This window comes from Vigna umbellata, chromosome 8, assembly GCF_029865625.1.
Source record: "Vigna umbellata cultivar VRB3 chromosome 8, Vumbellata_1.0, whole genome shotgun sequence".
Classification (NCBI taxonomy): domain Eukaryota; kingdom Viridiplantae; phylum Streptophyta; class Magnoliopsida; order Fabales; family Fabaceae; genus Vigna; species Vigna umbellata.
In genome coordinates, this window is record NC_142172.1 from 23,229,946 (window position 1) to 23,254,560 (window position 24,615).

At 37.3% G+C, this 24,615-nt stretch overlaps 2 protein-coding genes and 2 pseudogenes across 2 annotated transcripts; 2 read left to right on the top strand and 2 right to left on the bottom strand.

Annotated features, from left to right (window-relative positions):
* The first annotated feature begins 7,666 nt into the window (after window positions 1-7,666).
* LOC148194297 (uncharacterized) lies at window positions 7,667-18,299 on the top strand. The gene is made up of 4 exons (XM_088097727.1): window positions 7,667-8,078; window positions 8,485-8,589; window positions 10,277-11,980; window positions 17,936-18,299. The coding sequence occupies exons 3-4, from the start codon at window positions 10,816-10,818 to the stop codon at window positions 18,007-18,009; spliced, it is 1,239 nt and encodes a 412-aa protein (XP_087953853.1). The 5' UTR covers window positions 7,667-8,078; window positions 8,485-8,589; window positions 10,277-10,815; the 3' UTR covers window positions 18,010-18,299.
* A 703-nt stretch (window positions 18,300-19,002) lies between these two features.
* Window positions 19,003-19,712, bottom strand: LOC148194298 (blue-light photoreceptor PHR2 pseudogene; annotated as a pseudogene).
* A 396-nt stretch (window positions 19,713-20,108) lies between these two features.
* On the bottom strand, window positions 20,109-20,849 carry LOC148194299 (blue-light photoreceptor PHR2 pseudogene; annotated as a pseudogene).
* A 1,661-nt stretch (window positions 20,850-22,510) lies between these two features.
* Window positions 22,511-23,426, top strand: LOC124822464 (uncharacterized). Its single transcript, XM_047294469.2, has one exon. It carries the CDS (start codon window positions 22,781-22,783, stop codon window positions 23,243-23,245), a length of 465 nt encoding a protein of 154 aa, XP_047150425.1. The 5' UTR covers window positions 22,511-22,780; the 3' UTR covers window positions 23,246-23,426.
* The last annotated feature ends 1,189 nt before the right edge of the window (window positions 23,427-24,615 follow it).

Sequence of the window (24,615 nt, forward strand, 5' to 3'; positions counted from 1 at the left end):
TAGTTCTATTTCAGCAAGTATGATGTTGGTTGGGAGCTCAACTGCTAACAGTAGAAAGCTTGCATGGATTGCTCTCAAGGTTTGACATATGTTAAAGCCATACTTTCTTATAGTTGTTTTGTTATAATGATTTTCACTAACTATTTACAACTGTGATGATATATTGTAGTGTAACAGACAGAGCAGGTCATATGAGTGTGGATACTATGTAATGTATTGGATGACCTACATTATTTGTGCCGATATCATAAGAGGCTAGGTAACGACAATATTTAAATTTAATGAATCTTGATTTTCTCCAACATTTGGAATTCATATACATTAATTAATATCAATCACTAGTGCAGTTAAGGGAAATGACACCGGTTATTTTCGGTTATAGGCACCGGTTCTGTAACCGGGGCATATACAGGCGAGGTAAAAAGGGATAAGCTTTTTGCCTCGGTTCACCGGTAACCAAAGCAGTACAATTTCTTTTTATATTTTTTTCGAAGATCGTTTCGCTTCGATTCCTATTGAACCGAGGCAGTTTCTCCCAATACACAATAAGGACAATTTCTGCTTGTAGATCTTCCAACAATCAAGCAGAAATTCCAACAATCAAGAATTAAGCTACTCAAAGCCTAATATCAAGACTTTTTAACCACAACTCTCCTTCTTTGTTAGGGGCAAAGGGTTCCCTGTTTCAATGACTATAACTTTAGCGCAAGGATCATTGGTGGCACTGTTGGCACATTGTTAACCTTATGCTTCTGGATTGCATCAAGCATATCTTGGAAGTCAAACTTCTGCATCAAAACTGTTGTTATACCAGCACACAACAATCCTAATCCAAAGAATGCAAATCAATAGATGTGAAACATTAGAATGAAGGCCAAGAAAATATCATCTTGGATCCACTAACTTCAGCACACCAGAAAATCAATCTCATTATGGAAAGGAGATTTGCATGAGTTAAAACCACACCTTTGCTTATTCTCGTGGTCCCTAAAGAGTAAAATATAGCAGCAGTGTCTGATTGTGCCACAAGAACTTGCGGCAACTCGGTTGAATCATAACAACCTTCTATTAACTCTCCAACTCGGTACCGGAGGCGTGGGTGGAGGCGACCTATTCGCCATTGGGGGAGAAACGCACGATGGTGGCCGGATCTGGCGTGTTCCCCGTAGACAGAGACGTGAAGGGGATTCTCGACGCTCACGATGACCAGTGATCTGGCGTTGGTGTAGACGATGGAGTTGGACTTGGCGTCGCCGGAGATCAGAATCCCGCGGCCACACTCCAAAGATCAGAATCTCACGAGATTGAACAACGGCTCAATTTAGGGTTCATGGAATTTGGGATTTTTTGATTTCTGGGTTTGTTGGTGATGAAGATGAATGGTGGCGCGTTTGGCTTGCGTCGCTGTGCAGATTTCTTTGATCGAGTTGCGATGTAGATGGAGGTTGCAAGGCTAATGCCGAAGCTTCGTGAAGATGGCCATGGAAGATAGCGCCGACGCGATTCTGGTGAGGACGCGATTCTGGTGGCGCGATTCTAGTGAGGACACGATTCTAGGTGGTTGACGACAAGGTGGCTAGGGTTTCTCCCAGTGGTGGAGGAGGTCGCAGGGGAAGAAGAAGATCGCTCTTGGGGAAGAAGAAAAATGTGTAAAGTTTTTCTCAGGTGTGAGTAATTTGAAAGAGTTACTAACTCGATTCATCTACTAACCGGTGCCTAAAGAGCTAAAAAAAATTCCAAACTAACCTATATGCCTCGGTTAGAAGGCAGACCGAAAACATAAATGCCCAATGACATCGGTTCGTAAAATAACCGAGGCAGTAGAGTGTATAGACTTCGGTTCCTACTGAACCGAGGCGTATAAGTTCGCCTTAATTACAAAATTGTCATCGCGTTTCAATATGCTTCGGTTTTGTGAAAACCGAAGCGTAGTAGGCGCGTTAAAAGACTGTTATTTTACTAGTGAATTGTCTTGTGCAGAGATTCAAGACTCCTACTCCAATTTCTGAGAAGCCACTTACATTCTTGACGAAGGCAATTGCAAAACATTTAGTTAGATTATATAATAGTTCATAGTTATTAGATTTAAAATACATTAGAACATGTTGATTTATAGTTATTAGACTTTGTACATTATGTGATGTAAATATTGACTATTGTGGGTTTGTACATTATGTGATGTAAATATTAACTATTATGTTGAATATGTGTTGTTATGATATTGTTTGATATACAGGTCTATTTTTGTGATAGTGGATATCACAAAAACAAACATGCTATTAAAAAAAATTGTAGGAGAATAGGCTGCAGTTTTGGCCAAAACCGAGGTAGAAATCCTTCCTATGACCTCGGTTCAGCCACAACCGAAGTCATAGGGTGCACGTGATTTTAGAAAAAAAAATAGGGCTTTGGTCGCAGTTCAAGCTAGAACCGTTGTTATATCCCCACATTATTACCTCGGTTGAACTGAGGTAATAACCCCCCCCCCCCTCCCTTTTTCTCTTCTTTACTACTTCGGTTGTTGAAGAATCGAAGCAGTATCCTTCAGGATATTACCTCAGTTGGAACCGCGGCCAAAAGTCTTAGACCTTTTTACCTCACCCATATATGTCGTGGTTCTAAAACCGAAGCGTATATTCAAAAACAACCACAGTCGTTTCCCTTTGTTGCATTAGTGTAAGATTTAAGAAATCCCAATCCATATGCCACACTCATTGGTCCAAAATTATGTTCATCTCCTTTTTAGGTCCAAACTATACTACTAAATTCAAGCCCAAATTATGATCTAATAAAACCTTATATTAATAGGGCTACAAAAATATTACTGCCCTAATATTTTTAGAAAAAATAATTGACTTGGGTTTTATATTTTCCTCCAATCCACACGAATATCAACTTGGGCTTGCTTAGTTCATGTCCCTTGAATTTTTAGTCATGAATGAAGCGTTTGCCATCAAACGGTGACTACTTTTATCTTTTGCGCAAGAGTTGTCGTGATTCTTTACTTACTTGAGCTGCACTCCAACGTCACAAAATTCTTGCCTTTAGCTATCACTTAGACTGCACTTAGTGGTTGACGTTAAACTATTGACGTACCAATATAATTTAAGTTATACCTAACGTGGTGACACAATTCACATTATTAATCGAATTGATGTTAAGCTACCTGAAAATAACCAATCTCTGTGCTTCAATACAATCAATGACAAATAATGTCACCAACAGAATTGTCGTCCCATAATAAAATAACATCAAAATCAAAATCCTTTCGGTGTGTGTCGTTTCCATTATCCCATTCCTTCCTGCTACCAACTGCTACGTCTTACATCATATTCTTATATGTGATTATACGGTTTAGAGTTTAATTCGTGTTCCATCGCTTTTTGTGGACCTAATGTTTTCAAATTCATTTCATTATTTTAAGTTAAAAAGATGGAAATCGCACTATTAGAGTGACATGCAGTGTGTCCATAGTAACTTTAAATAGTTATATATACTTATTTCGTTATTTACTGTACGTGTTAACGTCATAATGTTCTTATCATTAACGTAGTGTATCCATAATAACTTTAAAGTTAATTTTATATTGTTATCCTTAAATTAAATAGCTAATCACAAAATAAATAAATTCATGTTATTACCATTTTATACTTCAAATATAAATATTTTCATATGGAAATATGTTAATAATAATTAAAAAAAAACATTCATAGATATTTTCTTGATAATTTAAACTTTTAAATTGTATTAGAATATATGACATTATTATACCTCGTTAAATTTTTCAAATACTATATTTATAACTCTATTTGTAAAAAAAAATGCAAAATGTAAGTTTAAGCTTACGTAGTATTATTAAATTTTAATCTTTAAAATAATTAGTTTGTACTCACCAATATTGCAGGCGACAATTATCCCTTAAGTATTACTTTTTTATGTTAGAAAGTCAAATTCAACTTTCATGCTACCCCACCTATTCCTGAGTATAACCACGCACAGCCAGGAACCAAACAAAAACAAAATTTATTTTTCTTATAGGACACGTTTTTTCTCTTCCAGTAATTTTTTGACAAGTTTATTAATATACGCCCCTAAATCTTATTTAAGTAATTAAAATAATTTTTTGACAAAATTTTATATATTAAGTATTAAAGGATTTCTTGATATGTAATTAAATATTAATAAATTTATAACTAATAATTAATAATAAAGAATGATTTTCAATAAAATTTATTATCTAAACCTAATTAAAAAGATTCGTATATATAGTTATATATATCACATATCTATAAATACGTTTCTCTTCCTCTCCCTTTTCATTCTTTTTTTTTATTTTTTAAAATCAATCTCAATTGCGTGTCTCTTTTGTTTTTCTCTTAAACAATACTTTCTCAGTTTTCTCTCTTAAATCTTAAAATTAATTTTTATATTTTTAAAAATTGTACCAGATGAAACATAATATAAAATACTTTTTTTATCTAATTATAATATATTTTAGAGTTTCTTTTTATTTTATAATCTTTTAACTTTAACATTTTCATTTCATATGTGAATAACTCACATTTTATATTGGTCCTATTAATTAATTCTTTTAATTTTTTCATTTCAGGTCTTCCATCTTTAATTTTTTATTTTGATTGATTTAGTGATAAATGTAACATCTTAAATTCTCCCACTTGAAAATTTCTAATTTATGTATTGTAGCATTACATTTACGGTAACATCCCGTAATCTCACACTTAAAAGATTCCTAGTTGATATATGTCTATACATGTTTTAGGCTCAGATTTCAACTATAAAACTATAACTTGAGTTCTTCTATTCCTCTCTTCCTTGGCACTGAGTCAAACGACATTCCTTCATCTGCTCCCGTATAACGAATTATACGATCATCGCACATACCCAAACACAAAACACAAACAAGTAGGGTGAACTAACATGCAAGCAATCATTTATGAAACATGCATATTTACTTTGATGCACTCAACAAACCTCATATAATAATTATGTCAGACATACTCATACCATCATACAATAATCACATCATAAATACTCATTCATTACTTTGATACACATGGTAAAATGACATCACAAGACTTGTTACTTTATAAACCGACTCGTCCGGACTAGAATGATTACCGAGCTATGGCGGGTCTTGCACTCGTGGTGGCTTATGAAACTTGGGCTCCCCCACCCTACCACACTCACGAGGTTAGTCCGTTATCACTCACCTTGGATCATACTAGAAGCACCCAAGACTAGGACCTCCTGCTACTCCTCACCACATGGTTCAATCCTCTCTACATGAGTAGAAAGACCATTGGAGTTTCAGGATGACCCCCAAAACTGAGCTACCATGCAATCATTCTACACACCCCCATATCACCACCATGTATCCTCTCCTTGAGGATCATGGAATTACGTCTATGAACCATACTGTCACTTTGAAACTTAACCCAAGACATGAATAACCAGATACCATCATATTAGAATCCAACATATCTCATACATTCACATACTTCCCACATAAATCACATCATGTTCAGACACATAAATTTAAATCCCATATAATAAAATACAATCATCATAGAAATCGTACAAAATGAATATATCACAAAATAAATTAACAATACTAAAATATCACCATAAATGGTCACCGGAGAAGAATCAAATATTTGACGAATCAAACTCACCATAAACGTCAGTACATATGACTAGTCACAACTTACTGGATTGGACCAGGGCTGCTCTATGATCAGGGATGTACCAACTCCGGTTTTTAAGATTCCTCTATCCTACCATCACAATTATAATTCATAATTTTTGTATAAATGGTCCAAAAACAGAAATTAAGCAATATTGAGATTCCTGAGAAGATACGAAATTAATATCTCTAAATCTGTAACTCCTATTTCAAATCTGAACGATCAACATAATTCACTATGTGTTATAAACTACATATTAAAATTTCCGGTTGATCCAACGGTTAACTAGATAGATATTGAGGTTTTACCGAGGTAACTCAGGGACAGAAATTTAAATGGTTTTCAGTTATACTCAAAATGCAGAACGAATTCCTCTAAGCACACACATCTAATTACAAATCGGAACGGTCAAGAGGACTTAATATGTCTTATGAATTACATAGGAATGTTTGGGCTCAATCTAACGGTAAATGAAATATATATGAACTTTTTACCATGATAACTTAAGAACAGAAATATAGTGTTCATCAGATTTTTCAAAACTTCAAAATTACTTTATCAAAACATAGACTTCCAATTACAAATCCGATCGGTCAAAGTGTAGTAATATATCTTAGGAATCATATATCAAATTTTATGTTGATCTAACGGTCAAATAAGTCAGAATCTATATTTTACCAAGAGAACTCATTAACAGAACTATAGGGGTAATTAATTTACTCAAACATGCAGGATTTATTTCTCCAAGTACAAAATTTTAATTACAAATCTGAACGGTCAAAGTGTATAAATATATCTTAGGAATCATATATAAAATTTTCAGGTTGACCTAACGGTTAAATAGGTCAAAATCTATATTTTACCGAGAGGACTCAGTAACCAAATTATAGCGGTAATTAATTTACTCAAACATGCATAATTTATTTCTCCAAGTAGAGACTCTAATTGATGATCCGAATGGTCAAAGTGAAGAAATAGTTCTTAGGATTCATATATTAAACTTTTAGCTAAATCAATGGTAAAAACAGTTAAAAGGAAGGTTTTACCATAGTAATTCGAGAATAAGAAAATTATAATCATGAAAACTAAATTTATACAAGTGAATAAATAACTACCATTACCAAAATTTTAACATGTTCGTAACTCATATTCATGATCATAACATGTATAAAAATCATATATAAGAAGGATTAGCTCCCCTACCTCTATTCCAGACTTCTCTTGCTCCGAATTTGTTTTCCCCGAAAACCCTTCAGAGATTCTACTCTTCTTGCAACTAAAATTTCTTCCTAACTCTTTCTTCTCTATTTCTCAAGGTTTCTCACTTGATTCTTCCTCTATTTGTGCAAAATAGCCTCCCCTTCATGGCTATTTATAATCCAAAAATTTTACTATTCATCAATTTTTTTAATATATATATATTTTTATTAATTTCTTAATTACCACTTACATAATGGATTCCTAATGGATTCATAATGGATTCCTCAATTATGCCTTCAAATATGAATGCTTTCTCCATTATCAATATTTTAAATTTAATTTTTACCTTTTCTTTTTTTTTTTACAAAAAGGTCACCAAAATTTTCTACCAATTAAGCTACCAAAATTTCTTATTAATCTTTCCACATTTTATAAACTTATTGTATTTTCCATTCACAAAGAAATTTATTACTACTAATAATAAAATTATTACTATTAAGGTAAATATTTTTCATGGGTCTTACGTGTAGACGGCTAGATTACTGGGAATACTTTATTTTGGTTATTGTTTCAACTTTAAGAAATCCACAAGGAAAACTATTTAAAATTTTATTCTAAATAACTATTATTTTCTTAAGGATGATGACTTGTATTTGTACTTGAAATTTGATTTGATGTGTTCAAATTGATAATATTTGTCATGACATCTATATTTTACAAAGTGATATTTAGTATATTTTAAATTCGTTGAAATCAATAATTTGGTTATTTAGAATTAAATTTGATTTTGGTAAAATTTTGTAGAATTATTGATTTTGCATCGTAACTGAAAACTGTCAGGCCTCAAAAAAAAAAAAAAAAAAAAAAAAACAAAAGATAACGGGGAGGAAGGAACGTGCGCTGCCACAAAGGGACAGCGAACGTTGCTTCCCCCTTTGAAAACAAAACCAAAAGCAAACAAGAAAAGGAAAGAGAAGAAGAGGGGAAGAGGGAAGAGTTTGGGAAGTTAAAAAGGGAAGCTATGGGTCTGCTGGGAGGGGAAAGGATTGCTGCCAAATTTTTGTGAGAGAGGAGAAGTTCTTGCTGAAAGTTCTGGGAAAGAGGAGAAGTGGAGAACTTTTGAAGTTTTGAAGGAGATAGACTCAAAGAATTCACAAAGGAAGTCTTCAAGAGGTAAGGAGTGCTAGAATTTTCGTTTTGATTAGTTAATCTCACTGTTTTTGTAGAAATCCAAAAGCTTTAAAGTTAAAAATGGAGGTTTTTCTGGTTTTCTGGAAAACCTATGATTCTGCAGAATCTGCAGAATCGCGTTCGTCCAATTTGGTTTCAAATTGGACGTTCGTCCAAATTGAGACGAATTGAACGTTCGTCCACTTTGTTTTGAACGTTCGTTTTTCTTTAGCTGACGAGCGTTCGCTCATGCGTTGCTCATGCATTCGTCCCGTAGCGTTCGTTCTCTTTTATGCGCTCGTCCAAACGAGTGTTGTTTTCGATTCTCAGCGTTTGACCTTTTTGTAAAAATGACGTTCGTTCTTAAATATTCTGAACGTTCGTCCTAACAGTATATGACCAAATATAGGTGGGTTTCTGCGCGTTCGTTCAGATAGTGGAATAACGAGCGTTGGTGATAAGGATTTGAGTAGAGAGCGTCTGTGTGCGCCTGTGAACGTTCGTTCATTTCCGGGTAAGGGAAGCTTATTTGATTTAATTCATGTTGTGTGCTTCGTTTGAACGTTCGTTAATTACTGTATGAATATATTGCATGATGTGCTGTGATTTGAGTTGCATGAACGTTCGTTATTTACTGAGTGAAAAATGATATATGACTAAGTTTACGTATGTTGTATGAAATATATGAGATTTGGATGATATGGATTATATGAAGATTGTAAATTGTACCATGACATGAACGAATGGAATTTATGAACTTGTATAATGAGAAACGAACTGAAAAATGGATTTTTGTAAGAATTTTCCCTATGAAAATGCACATCTGTACTGAACAGTCATTGACCGTTCGGTTTTTATCTTGTTTTGGAGGAGCGTCCTCTTATCTAAAACCTATGCTTGAGCGTTCGTCCATATATTAAATTGAACGTTCGTCCTAATCTTCTATTGAACGTTCGTCCTAATCTTCTATTGAACGTTCGTCCTAATCTTATATTGAACGTGCGTCCTAGTCTTATACTGAACGTTTGTCCAAGTTGGTGTTCAGTCTTATATTGAACGCTCCCTCTAATAGGCGCTCGGTCTCACACTGAGCGTTCGTCCAAATTGGCGCTCGGTTTTGAACTGAGTGTTCGTCCAAATAGTGCTTGGTTCTGAACTTAGCGTTCGTCCTAAAGGGTGTTCGGTTTATACTGAACGCTCGTCCTAATGGTGCTCGGTTTTGAGAGGAGCGTTCGTCCTAAAAATGAGGCTCAGTCTTATACTGAGCGCTCGCTCTAAATGGTGTTCGGTTTTATTGAAATAGCGTACGTCCAACTTCAGATTTGCCACGTTCGGTCATTTATTTAAAATTCACGAGCGTCAGTTCATTTAACTGATTCTCAAGGTAATAACGTTCGTCCCAATGAACTCGGTTTCTAAGATTAGCGTTCGTCCTTTAGGGTGTTCTGTTTTAGACTGAACGCTCGTTCTAAATCAGGGGCTCGGTCTTAGATTGAGCGCCCACTCAAAATGGTGCTCGACATATACTGAGCGTTCGTTCTCTGATTCGAACGAGCGTCCTTTGGTCCCGTTTCCAGCGTTCGTCCTCGGCCTTATTGGGGACAGAACGTTCGTTTTTTTTTAGTCCACAAAGAAATGATGAAAATAAATATGAAATTATAAAGGTTGAGAATATATGATATGAAATGAAAATATGATTATTGAACGAGCGTTCCAGGTAGGAATGACTCAGATAAATGTTGAAATTCGTAAAGTATGACTGTGGGAAGTTAATGCTGGCTGTTCAATCCTGATATTCCGTGAGTGATCGTCCTCAAGTAGAGGCGCACGTCATGCGTGGGAATGGCAGGAGGTCGTCGTCCTTAGAGGTACTTTGGACGGACGTACTAACCTCGGGTGGCAGCTGATGAAAATGCCAGTTACCACACCACCCGGGTGCACGAACGCCTGTAACTACGCAGAATTCATACAGTCCGGATAGTCAGTCGTGTTGAGTTTTATTGAGTAAGTACGTTGAAGTGTATTGTTATGTAATGAATGTGTATGTTGAAATATGCATGTGTGATGAATGGTTTATTTGAAATTGTATGTTGATGCATGAGTTAAATTAAGTAAGCTTACCCTTTCGTTTCCTTGTGTTGTCTATTGTCCTTGTACGTCCGTCTTGTCAATGCAATGATCATCCGTGTGGATGTGAGCAGAGGGAGACGAGCGTTTGGAAGAGGCGCTGAATGAAGAGAACCTGGTTGATGTCGAAGTGAAGACCGAGCAGTGAGGCGCTCGGCCAGTTATGTAGCCTGTATTAGAATGGTCGTTCGACCATCTTGCCTTGTTATTTTATTCTGATAGACCGTTCAGTATTTGTGCAGTGTAAACCGTTCGGTCAAGTTTCGCGTACGTTCGGCTTTTTCATTTGTAACTCTGAAGACGTGCGGCTTTGCGCGTCTGTTTTGTTATTATTGTAAGACTGTACTCAAGGACATTCGTCCTTGAGCGTTGTTTTGTTTTTAGTTGGAAAACTGTATCGAAATATTATTAAATGTGATATTCTGATTTTATGGTTTATGCTGTATTTTTGGGATGTCACATTAGTGGTATCAGAGCAGTTTTGTTCTTTTAAGGACACTGTAGGTTATGAGTACACTGTGTTTTTGCTGTGTGCTTGAATTGCGTTTAATGAGTTATTTTCGACTCTTTGAACAGGACTAACGTTCGTTCTTTTCTCCGTTCCAAAGAGTCAATGGCACCTAGACTTCCTCCTCCTCCACCACAGACCAATGAACATGATGTGCCCAACAACACCAGATTGTTGGAATCGGTGATCGAAAGGCTACAAGAGCAGAATGCTGTTCTGATGCAGCAAAACGCGACTAATTCACAAAATCTCGAAGCTGCTCGCGCTAATTCTGAAGCGACCCAGAGGCAACTGATGGAGATTCTTGCAGCTACTAGGGATACACCGGGAGCATCTGCTTCAAACACTACTCATCAGGCTGAGTGGAGTTTGGAGAACTTTTTGCAGCATCGTCCTGCAAAGTTTGATGGGAAATGCCTTCCTGACGGAGCTGATCAGTGGATAAGGGACATGGAGCAGATCTACAATGCCAAGCGATGCCCAGAAGACAACAGGTTGGCGTATACTGAGTATCTGCTGACTGGGGAGGCCAGTCACTGGTGGACCAGTGTTAAGATGATACTAACAGAAGCTGAAAGCCCTATTTCCTGGGAAGTGTTCAAGGAAAAATTTTATGAGGAGTATTTTCCGGACAGTGTCCGTTTCGGCAAAGAAGTGGAGTTTCTCCAGTTGGTGCAGGGCAATATGTCTGTTTCTGAGTACATTAACAGGTTCAAGCACTTGGTCCGTTTCAATACCATGGCTACCAGTGAAGTGTGGCAGTGCCGGAAGTTCGAAAATGGGCTGAGAAGTGATCTAAAGGTACTAATCTCCAGCCTTTGCATTAAGTCTTTTCCTGCCATGGTTGAGAGAGCAAAAGTGTTAGAAAAAAATGTGGCTGAAGCAGAACGACTGAAGAAACAGCAACAACCAACTAGAGGACCGATCATGTCCAGGCCGAATCTGAATCGGAACAGGTTGCCATATGCTCGCCCAGCACAACCATCTAATTCTCAGGCTATGGTTGTTGGCGGACAGTCTGGACAGCACGGATCAGTCAAGTGTTTCCAATGCGGAGGACCACACTACCGGTCGTCTTGCCCTCAGTTATTGGGAGTGAAGTCCTGCACTCGTTGTGGAAGAAATGGTCATATAGAACGTGAGTGTAGAATGGGCGGACGAGCGGCAATGAGGCCGCCAAATGCCGGGAGGATGCAACAGGATCGGGGTGGACGAGCACAAGCCGTTGGTCGAGTGTATGCGATCACGGGCGCCGAAGCTGCCAGCTCAGGTACGCTCATCACCAGTACTTGTTTGCTGTTTGGAATGCCTGTTTGTGTATTGTATGATTCGGGGGCAACGCACTCCTTCATTTCGAAGACGTGTGTTGAGAAATTGGGATTAGCCGAACGCGAGATGCAGTTCGACTTGGTAGTATCAACCCCAGCGGCTGGTGAGGTTAGGACGTCTACTGTATGTGTTAAGTGTCCTATAGAGGTTGAGGGGCGAAATTACAAAGTGAATCTTATCTGTCTACCCTTGAAAGATTTAGAAGTAATCTTAGGAATGGATTGGCTGGCTGCCAATCGCATTCTCATAAATTGCGGTGCAAAGGAATTGGTGTTTCCAGACGAGTATGAAGTGGATCTATCTGTGACGCTCGGTCAATTGAAAGAAGACATCGGGGATGGTGCCAGTTGTTTCCTGATCATGACGCATTCAGACGAACGAATTGAAGATTTGAATCATGAGCGACCGTCTAGTAAATCGAATGGAGGACGATCAGTCGTGGATGAATTCCCTGATGTATTTCCTGACGAAGTGCCTGGATTACCTCCTCCACGCGAGGTGGAATTTACTATCGACTTAGTGTCGAATGCTGGACCTATCTCTATTGCACCCTATCGGATGTCGCCAGCAGAGTTAGCTGAACTCAAGGAACAGATTGAAGAGTTAATGGATAAGCAGTTTATCAGACCAAGCGCATCACCTTGGGGAGCACCAGTACTCTTAGTGAAGAAGAAGGATGGCAGTTCTCGTCTCTGCATAGATTACAGGCAATTAAACAAGCTGACTATTAAGAACAAGTATCCGTTGCCTCGGATAGACGACCTACTGGATCAACTACATGGCGCGACCATATTCTCAAAGATTGATTTACGGTCGGGATACCATCAGATTCGGGTAAAGGAAGAAGACATCCAGAAGACGGCCTTCCGATCTCGTTATGGACACTACGAGTATGTAGTGATGCCATTCGGTGTGACAAACGCCCCAGCAATATTTATGGACTACATGAATCGTATCTTCAGACCGTATCTAGAAAAGTTCGTGGTCGTCTTCATTGATGACATTCTTGTCTACTCCAAAAGCTATGAAGAGCATGAGGATCACTTGAGGATCGTTCTAGGCGTGCTAAGAGAAAAGGAGTTATATGCCAAATTCTCTAAATGTGAATTCTGGATGAAGAAAGTGCCATTCTTGGGACATGTGGTTTCAGCTGAAGGAATCTCAGTAGATCCGGCTAAAGTAAGAGCAGTACTGGAATGGGAGAGTCCACGCTCAGTTACCGAGGTTCGTAGTTTTGTGGGACTCGCGGGATACTATAGACGGTTCATTGAAGGATTTTCCAAAATAGTAGCTCCGCTTACTCAGCTGACCAGAAAGGATCAACCGTTCGCTTGGACCGATCGGTGTGAAGGAAGTTTCCAGGAATTGAAGAATAAGTTAACAAGCGCCCCGGTACTGGTCATACCTAACACGGCTAAACCCTTTGTGGTATATTGTGACGCGTCTCATCAGGGTTTGGGTTGTGTACTCATGCAAGAAAAGAGGGTGGTTGCGTATGCTTCTCGACAACTGAAGGTTCACGAGAAGAACTACCCAACTCACGACCTGGAATTAGCAGCGGTCGTCTTTGCTTTGAAGATTTGGAGGCACTACTTGTATGGATCAACTTTCCAAGTGTTCAGTGATCATAAGAGTCTCAAGTACCTTTTTGATCAAAAGGAGTTGAATATGAGACAGAGACGTTGGCTGGAGTTCTTGAAGGACTATGACTTTGAACTACTTTACCATCCGGGAAAAGCAAATGTTGTAGCAGACGCTTTAAGCAGAAAGGTAGTTCACGTCTCCTCCATGATGGTCCGAGAGTTAAGTTTGGTAGAGAGCTTTAGAGATCTAAGGTTACAGTTCGACTTGGAACCGAATGTTATTAAATGCTGTACTCTTAGAATCTCCAGTGACGTATTTGACCGGATCAGAATGAAGCAGCGAGAAGACGAAGAGTTGGTGAAGATCTTGAACGCACTCGGTACAGATCAGGCCAAGGAGTTCAACACGGGAACAGACGATTGTCTACGATACATGGGTAGGACGTGCATTCCGAATGATGGTGAGTTGAAAAGGATGATTCTTGAGGAAGGACACCACAGTCGTCTTAGCATACACCCTGGTATGACTAAGATGTATCAGGACCTCAGGAAGTCGTTCTGGTGGCCGGGAATGAAGAGTGATGTCGCACGTTTTGTGGCATCATGCTTAACGTGTCAACGAGCCAAGGCTGAACATCAAAGGCCAGGCGGTCTACTTCAGCAGTTAGAGATTCCGGAATGGAAGTGGGACGGCATTGCGATGGACTTCGTGACCCACTTACCTCGAACTGTCAGGAATCATGATTCCGTGTGGGTAATTGTGGATCGACTAACGAAGAGTGCTCATTTCCTAGCAGTCAATCTGAAGATGTCCATGACGAACCTGGCTAAGCTTTACATCAAGGAAATTGTTCGTCTACATGGAGTTCCGTCTAGCATTGTTTCAGACCGAGACACGAGATTTACTTCTCGGTTCTGGCGATCATTACAAAGTGAGCTCGGTAGTAAACTCCATATGAGTTCGGCTTATCATCCTCAGACGGACGGTCAGTCCGAGAGGACCATCCAGACGCTTGAAGACTTATTGAGGACGTGTGTTCTAGATCACATGGGCGTTTGGGATGAAGTCTTACCTTTGGTAGAGTTCACCTACAACAATAGTTTCCAAGCCAGCATAGGAATGGCTCCCTTTGAAGCTCTGTACGGTAGGAAATGCCAAACGCCATTGTGTTGGTTTCAGGAAGGGGAAAAAGTGTTAACAGGACCAGAGCTCATTCAGCAGACGACTGAGAAGGTGAAGTTGATTCAAGAAAGGCTGAAGACGTCCAGGAGTCGACAGAAATCCTACGCTGACAAGAGGAGAAGACCCTTGGAGTTCGATGCAGGAGATCATGTTTTCCTTAGACTGCATCCGACCACGGGAGTTGGGAGAGCCATTCGACCCAAGAAGTTGTCTCCCAAATTCATTGGACCTTATCAGATCTTGAGGAAGATCGGGCCAGTTGCGTACGAGTTATCTTTGCCGCCTCAGTTATCAAACTTGCATCCAGTCTTCCACGTTTCTCAACTTCGGAAGTACGTATCCGACCCTTCTCACATATTAGAGTTAGAAGATATTCGTCTTCGTCAAGATCGTACATTGGAGATGCAGCCGGTACGCATTGAAGATAGCAACACCAAGTACTACAAGAGGAAAGCTGTCAGATTGGTGAAAGTTGTCTGGGATGAAAAGACGGGCGACTCTACATGGGAAGTGGAAGATGCCATGAAGGATTTGTATCCCCATCTGTTTGAGAGTACGTCTTAATTTTCGAGGACGAAAATTTTTGTAGTTGGGGGGAATGTCAGGCCTCAAAAAAAAAAAAAAAAAAACAAAAGATAACGGGGAGGAAGGAACGTGCGCTGCCACAAAGGGACAGCGAACGTTGCTTCCCCCTTTGAAAACAAAACCAAAAGCAAACAAGAAAAGGAAAGAGAAGAAGAGGGGAAGAGGGAAGAGTTTGGGAAGTTAAAAAGGGAAGCTATGGGTCTGCTGGGAGGGGAAAGGATTGCTGCCAAATTTTTGTGAGAGAGGAGAAGTTCTTGCTGAAAGTTCTGGGAAAGAGGAGAAGTGGAGAACTTTTGAAGTTTTGAAGGAGATAGACTCAAAGAATTCACAAAGGAAGTCTTCAAGAGGTAAGGAGTGCTAGAATTTTCGTTTTGATTAGTTAATCTCACTGTTTTTGTAGAAATCCAAAAGCTTTAAAGTTAAAAATGGAGGTTTTTCTGGTTTTCTGGAAAACCTATGATTTTGCAGAATCTGCAGAATCGCGTTCGTCCAATTTGGTTTCAAATTGGACGTTCGTCCAAATTGAGACGAATTGAACGTTCGTCCACTTTGTTTTGAACGTTCGTTTTTCTTTAGCTGACGAGCGTTCGCTCATGCGTTGCTCATGCATTCGTCCCGTAGCGTTCGTTCTCTTTTATGCGCTCGTCCAAACGAGTGTTGTTTTCGATTCTCAGCGTTTGACCTTTTTGTAAAAATGACGTTCGTTCTTAAATATTCTGAACGTTCGTCCTAACAGTATATGACCAAATATAGGTGGGTTTCTGCGCGTTCGTTCAGATAGTGGAATAACGAGCGTTGGTGATAAGGATTTGAGTAGAGAGCGTCTGTGTGCGCCTGTGAACGTTCGTTCATTTCCGGGTAAGGGAAGCTTATTTGATTTAATTCATGTTGTGTGCTTCGTTTGAACGTTCGTTAATTACTGTATGAATATATTGCATGATGTGCTGTGATTTGAGTTGCATGAACGTTCGTTATTTACTGAGTGAAAAATGATATATGACTAAGTTTACGTATGTTGTATGAAATATATGAGATTTGGATGATATGGATTATATGAAGATTGTAAATTGTACCATGACATGAACGAATGGAATTTATGAACTTGTATAATGAGAAACGAACTGAAAAATGGATTTTTGTAAGAATTTTCCCTATGAAAATGCACATCTGTACTGAACAGTCATTGACCGTTCGGTTTTTATCTTGTTTTGGAGGAGCGTCCTCTTATCTAAAACCTATGCTTGAGCGTTCGTCCATATATTAAATTGAACGTTCGTCCTAATCTTCTATTGAACGTTCGTCCTAATCTTCTATTGAACGTTCGTCCTAATCTTATATTGAACGTGCGTCCTAGTCTTATACTGAACGTTTGTCCAAGTTGGTGTTCAGTCTTATATTGAACGCTCCCTCTAATAGGCGCTCGGTCTCACACTAAGCGTTCGTCCAAATTGGCGCTCGGTTTTGAACTGAGTGTTCGTCCAAATAGTGCTTGGTTCTGAACTTAGCGTTCGTCCTAAAGGGTGTTCGGTTTATACTGAACGCTCGTCCTAATGGTGCTCGGTTTTGAGAGGAGCGTTCGTCCTAAAAATGAGGCTCAGTCTTATACTGAGCGCTCGCTCTAAATGGTGTTCGGTTTTATTGAAATAGCGTACGTCCAACTTCAGATTTGCCACGTTCGGTCATTTATTTAAAATTCACGAGCGTCAGTTCATTTAACTGATTCTCAAGGTAATAACGTTCGTCCCAATGAACTCGGTTTCTAAGATTAGCGTTCGTCCTTTAGGGTGTTCTGTTTTAGACTGAACGCTCGTTCTAAATCAGGGGCTCGGTCTTAGATTGAGCGCCCACTCAAAATGGTGCTCGACATATACTGAGCGTTCGTTCTCTGATTCGAACGAGCGTCCTTTGGTCCCGTTTCCAGCGTTCGTCCTCGGCCTTATTGGGGACAGAACGTTCGTTTTTTTTTAGTCCACAAAGAAATGATGAAAATAAATATGAAATTATAAAGGTTGAGAATATATGATATGAAATGAAAATATGATTATTGAACGAGCGTTCCAGGTAGGAATGACTCAGATAAATGTTGAAATTCGTAAAGTATGACTGTGGGAAGTTAATGCTGGCTGTTCAATCCTGATATTCCGTGAGTGATCGTCCTCAAGTAGAGGCGCACGTCATGCGTGGGAATGGCAGGAGGTCGTCGTCCTTAGAGGTACTTTGGACGGACGTACTAACCTCGGGTGGCAGCTGATGAAAATGCCAGTTACCACACCACCCGGGTGCACGAACGCCTGTAACTACGCAGAATTCATACAGTCCGGACAGTCAGTCGTGTTGAGTTTTATTGAGTAAGTACGTTGAAGTGTATTGTTATGTAATGAATGTGTATGTTGAAATATGCATGTGTGATGAATGGTTTATTTGAAATTGTATGTTGATGCATGAGTTAAATTAAGTAAGCTTACCCTTTCGTTTCCTTGTGTTGTCTATTGTCCTTGTACGTCCGTCTTGTCAATGCAATGATCATCCGTGTGGATGTGAGCAGAGGGAGACGAGCGTTTGGAAGAGGCGCTGAATGAAGAGAACCTGGTTGATGTCGAAGTGAAGACCGAGCAGTGAGGCGCTCGGCCAGTTATGTAGCCTGTATTAGAATGGTCGTTCGACCATCTTGCCTTGTTATTTTATTCTGATAGACCGTTCAGTATTTGTGCAGTGTAAACCGTTCGGTCAAGTTTCGCGTACGTTCGGCTTTTTCATTTGTAACTCTGAAGACGTGCGGCTTTGCGCGTCTGTTTTGTTATTATTGTAAGACTGTACTCAAGGACATTCGTCCTTGAGCGTTGTTTTGTTTTTAGTTGGAAAACTGTATCGAAATATTATTAAATGTGATATTCTGATTTTATGGTTTATGCTGTATTTTTGGGATGTCACAAAAACTCACTCATCAAATTTTATACAAAGATTTAGGCTTAATTTCAAACTTGATTTGTTAAGTGGTTCTTATTCATTTAGTAGATTTTGATTCGCTCAATAGATTTAATAAATTCATGAAACGAATTCAAACCCAAAATAATAATGATAATTCCCTAATTAAATTTACTTAACGAATTTATTTCATTTTACGAATGAGCTTTATTCTAATTAACATGCTTAACGTTAGTTATATGAGTTGAAATTGTTATAATGTTTATATCAAACTTTTATAAATGTTTAACGGATGACGTGTTTACCAAACTTTTTTTTTCGAGATATATATGTACTTTATTAACAGTTAAATAATGTAGATTAAACTATTTGATGATAAAAGTTGAGGTAGGATTTGACACTAATCCAACACTACTATATAGTTATTTGTGTAATGTCTTCATTTTGATATTTAGAGCTAAAGTTTGTAGATTGGATGTACTTGAAATGTGTTAGATATTATTTTTTAGTAGAACATGTTTAAAATAATCCTTAAGTCATTTATTTTATCTTTGTTATCTTGTATCTTTTTTCAGGTTAAGGTGTATCTTTAAATTTCAAATGTTTTGAAATGAATTAGATAGATTATATTAAACCAGTGATGAATTTTAATATGATAAATGGTGGTTATGTGGAGAGTGGTGTACTTTACTTCCTTAGATGATACAATGTGTTTCGCCAAAAGTATTTTATTTTCACATTCTCCTCTTTTAGTGTTGTCTCCACCTTCTTCTCAATCTTCGCTTTGTCATGAGAAACCTCCTAGTGTGTGTAGTTTGTGTCGTCTCTGACGACCTTTGCCAATTGTACCAGCATTGGCTCAGGCTTGTTGACGCCCACCACCATATCAGAGCCGCGAGCTTGGAGATTTCATCGCAGCTTGATGATGGACTCGATAAGGAAGGTGGTGTAGTAAGGGTTGGTCTTGTCGAAGTTGAAGACGAACTTTTCGTATTGATGGGGTTAACGCAGTAGACAAGGAGGAAAAATAGGGATTCATTGTTGGCAGACACAAGACACTCGTTATTGAAGACATTATTGCGAAACTATACTACAATGACACAGCGAAGCGTGACAGAGTTGGAGCGATCATAGAGGGGTGTGGACAGGGGTGGCAGGGAGGATATTAAGGAGGCCTTGGAAGGATTCAGGGAAGCAATTGAGAGAAAAGTATGGGATGTTGATGAAGCTTGGGTTGTAACTTTAACCTTGTAAGGTTGGGGGGATGTGGAATCTTGGATTCCCGAAAGGAGAAAACAGTTTAGAGAGAGAGATAGTAATGCCACTGCAAATGGTGGTTATGTGGAGACTAGTGTCTTTTTTCTCTGTTCTTCTTTCTTTGTTTCCATTTGATGAGTTGAATTATTTTGGAAGAATGACCATAACCTAAAGATATTTGGTTGAATGTGTGATAGAGTAGAAGTTATGTTATGCTATGTTGTATTATGATGGCCTATTTGTATGAGTGTAGTGCGAGAATATTGGGGAAGAAAGAAATTAAACATATTATGCTGGCTAGATATATGTAGATTGGATGCACTTGAAATGTGTTAGATATTAGTTTTTAGTAGAACATGTTTAAAACAACCCTTAAGTCATTTATTTTATCTTGTATCTTTTTCAAGTTAAGGTTCATCTTTAGATTCAAAATGTTTTGAAGTGAATTAGATAGATTACATTGCACGTGTGATGAACTTTAATATGTTTTCATTTGATGTCACGGTAAATAGTGGTTATGTGGAGAGTTGTGTAGTTTACTTCCTCAGATGATATAATGTGCTTAGCCAAAAGTATTTTACTTTCACGTTTTCCTCTTTCACCATTATTTCCACCTTCTTCTCCATCTTCGCTTCGTCATGAGAAACCTCTTGGTGTTCGTAGTTCGTGTCATCTCTAACAACCTTTGCGAACTTTAGCATCATTATCTTAGGCTTGTTGACGCCCACCACTACATAGGATTCATGAGCTTGGAGATTGCGCCTTAGTTCAATGATGGACTCGCTAAGGAAGAAGGTGTAGTAAGGGTTGGTCTTGTTGTAGTTAGAGACAAACTTTTCGTAGTTGGCAGGGTCGAAGTAGTAGACAAGGAGGATAAAGAGGGATTCACTATTGGCGGGTGCGATACACTGGTTATTGAATATGTTGTTGCGAAACTAGACTACAACGACGCAACGGAGCGTGATAGAGTTAGAGGAATCATAGGGCGGTGGGGCTTAAGGGATAGACGGGTGTGGATTGGGTGACAGGGAGGATTTGAAGGAGACCTTGGAAGGATTCAGGAAAGCGATTGAGAGAGAAATATGGATTATGGATGAAGCTTGGGTTGGAACTTTGACCTTGTTAGGTTGAGGGGTTAAATGGTTGGGTTGCCGAAAGGAGAAAACATTTTGGAGAGAGAGGAATAATAACGTTAGTGTAAATGGTGGTTATGTGGAGAGTAGTGTCATATATATGTGTTCTTCTTTCTTTGTTTCCATTTGATGAGTTGAATCCATTTTGGAAAAATGATCCTAACCTAAAAATATTTGGTTGAATGTGTGATAGAATAAAAGTTATGTTATGTTGTATTGTGGTTACCTATCATATTTATTACAAAATTATCATTGATCACATTCTCAATGTCGATTCTAGGTATAACTGATATAAAAAAATCTCATCATATTTATAATTTTGTTACATCTTCTTATAATAAGTGATTTATTCATAAAAACATTTAACTTTTGCTTTAATAATTACTTTTGTAATAAATCAAATTCGACACTTAATTTCTAAAAATCTATAATTTGAATATAAAAGTTTTAAATTTATTTCTCATTTTTTTTATGTGCTGGTTCACAAAAGTCCTCGAGTTTAATATGTAAAATATAAAGTAAATTTATATCATAAATTATCATTATTTATACAATGTCATATTTATTTTATTTACTACTTAATAACCTATTTGGTCTGACTAATTTATTCATACTCCACCTTTTATTTTATTTCATCAATAGGTTACAATACAGTTTCATTATTTTTAAAATTTTCAGTAAAGTTTTTTTTTTCTAAAAAATATATTAATTTATTTATTTTATTAAATTAATGAAAATGTAGTTAAGGAAGTAATAGCGTAACAAATATATTATTAATATCTAATTGAAATAATGGAACCGATGTATTCTTTTACAAAATTAAACTGAATTGAAAACTTCGAAAATGATAAAATGACGTGGAAATTAACTTTAAAATAATGACATGAACTAGTTGACCTTCATTTATTTATCCACCCCGTTTCTTTCATTTTTATTATTTTGAAGTGCGAAGCCAGTCTTCGTAGACATACATTATTTTTTTCCCTTATCTAATTGATTGGTTATGTCGCCAAGAATCAATGTAATAATAAGTGAGTCGGTATCAATTTCTTAATGTATATTTAATACACCAATTGTATATGAACTAACTTTTCATAAAATGAAGAATGATTTTAAGTATTGCAAAACTAATTAAAAAACAAGCACGACGAATAACGAGTTATAATCTTGAATTAAGATCAATTTAAACAAAATCAATGGCACACGTTTTTTATTTCATATCAATGAAAACAATTAAACTATTAGTAATAAAGATTAATTTAATATATTAGGGTAACATTTAAAATAAAAAACTAAATTAATTATTTTTGTTATGTTATATAATGTTAGAAGTTACAAGATTCGCCATACATCTTTCCAACGAAGTAATTCCTTATTAATGCAGATGTCGCAATAAATCTTCATAACACGCTGATTTACCATAGTGGAAGAAGATATTGTTTTGGGAAAGTTAAGTTTTTTGCACCTGCTGATCGAAATAACTTATTAGAGGAGGAATCTGATTAATATGTTATTGAATTCTGAAATTGGGTTTCATTTTTGTTATGTTTTTTATGCGTTATATTTAACTTTTAATCAATAAATCTTCTGTAATACTAAAAATAATGCGTAACATGAAACATTATATAATTTAACTGGAGTGAAAAGTGAATCTGAAAATAGAAAGAGGAAAGCAGAAACAGTAGCATGAGATAGTAGGAAACCTCGGCACGTGCGAGGTGAAGTACATTAACTAGGGAAAACGACGTTGTTGATAAACTCAGCTACCAGAGTGGCTGTGGCATTTAATGTACCTCTCTCCTCACACCTCACACCTCACCTTCTTCTTCTTCTTCTTCTATGAATATAATATGAATATATTTATTTATATATTAATGTGAGAAATTGTTTATTTATTAAATTAAGGAAGCCTAAGATCAGTACTGCACACACAGAGGGTGTCATCCATGCCAATGCCATGTGTTATTTCGTCTGCATGCACCTAATTTAATTATTTCCTTTCTTCACTCTTCCATTTCTCACCCACCCCAACCCCGCTTTATTTGCATTCCGTGAGAGAGAGAAAAACAAGGAAGATGGAGGGTATCACGGCCACCGTGTGCAAGGGCGTCAAAGAGTATTGGAGGAGGAAAGGCTACCGGAGACTAAACGGGTCGGGTAGGAGAAGGAGGAACCGGGTTGAGCTGGGAAGCACCCGAACCGGGAAGGGTCGGTTCTGGCGGTGGAGGATCAGACTCGCACCCAAGATCCGAATCAAAAAAATCCCCTCTCCCAAGAAGGTTGTCCTTTGGGTGAGGGACGCGTACGTGCGAATGATGCTGGGCTTGGCCAACTCACGCGTCATGACAGCCGGGGCCTCAGCTTCGGGCTTCGGTGGGCCCCTGTCAGCCGTCGACACGTCCTTCTCGGGCTTCGGTCGGGCCCAACCCAAAGAGTACGACGACAAAGCCATCATCCAGATCTACAAGTCCATCCTCATGGCGCATGGAGCGTTGGTACCTCGTGACGCTGCCGCCGCAGAAATCGCTTGCCCACGCTGACCGTAACGCTGACGGTAAACGGTGGAAGCGCTTTTCTCGTAAACTGTTTTATACTACTCAGGCACAAGCCAGTATCACTCGTGTTAATTAACATCTTTTCTGTCATTCTATCAAATTTTAGATACTCTAGTGTTTAGGTTTTCTTTTATCGTGATTCTATCGATTAGATAGATTCATTCTTCTTCTTCTTCTCATTGTCCCAGATCTCAAATTGCATGTCAATTTCTCAAAATCACTGAAATATAGACAAATACAAATTTGTATTCTGAATAGAAAAGGGGCACTATCATTTCGAAGATAATTTACCTTGTTATGACTTCTTTTTTCTTAAAAAACGTTATTTTTAAATTATATGCATTTGATAATTAACGGTATTTTAATTATTAAAATAAATAAACTCTTAACTTTTATATAAAGTGTTTATGATAATTCATTTTTTGGAATATTTTAATCATAAAAAAATAATATAAAGTGTATATAAAAATTCTTTGAATGTCATTATAATATTGTAAAAGATAAAACGGACAAGTCCACCTAAAATCGGGAATCAAAATGCAACAACTTTATATGATCTTTTTTTTTCAAAAGAATTTTGTTGGTTAAAATCATCTGTCACGAGCATGCCTACTTGAAATATAATTAATTTTCGCTAAAAAAGTGGTAATGATAGACGTTATATAAGAGTTATAAATAATTATATATCATTATTTAATTATACAAAAGTATAAAATATAACCTACCTTCTTTCACTGATCATATATACTCAACATAAAACAAAGCTAACTTATTCGTTATATTACTCGTTATATAGTTTTAAAAAAAGGCAGAGTGTGTTTATCTTAATTTTAGAGAAATGATATAGTTTAATATCTGAAAATGTTATTAGAGTATAGGGGTAGTTGAGAAGATACAAGTTTTATATTTTTTAATTCATTGTTTACACTGTTTATGTATCAAAATTTGTTTCTAAATGAAAGACATGATGAATTTTTTAATTTATTTTTTTTTGCATGGTGTGTATATCAAATTGTTTCTAAAGTAAATGATGGAAGGCATGATGTGTATAAAATTTGGATTTATCTGAATATCATGCTTTCCATTATTCAGTTTGAAAATAATTTTTAATTATTCAGTTTAAAAATAATTTGAAATAAAGATAAATTAAAATATGTAGAACTTGTACCTTTTAATTACTCTCCACATTATAATGGCATTTTCATATATTAAACTATGATAAACAGTGTCATTTTTCTAAACTAAGGTATACATGCTCTGATTTTTCTTTTCTCAAAGCATATAACAAATAATTTAACTTTGTTTTAACTTGAGTATGAATGTGGTCAATGAAAGAAGCAAAAAAAACGACTCAC

Bases quoted from the DNA above. Each gene is read 5' to 3' on its own strand.
- LOC148194297 (XM_088097727.1), top strand. From the start codon at position 10,816: ATGGCACCTAGACTTCCTCCTCCTCCACCACAGACCAATGAACATGAT. The intron at 11,981-17,935 runs GTACGCTCATCA...GGATGTGAGCAG, and splicing joins CGCCGAAGCTGCCAGCTCAG to AGGGAGACGAGCGTTTGGAA.
- LOC124822464 (XM_047294469.2), top strand. From the start codon at position 22,781: ATGGAGGGTATCACGGCCACCGTGTGCAAGGGCGTCAAAGAGTATTGG.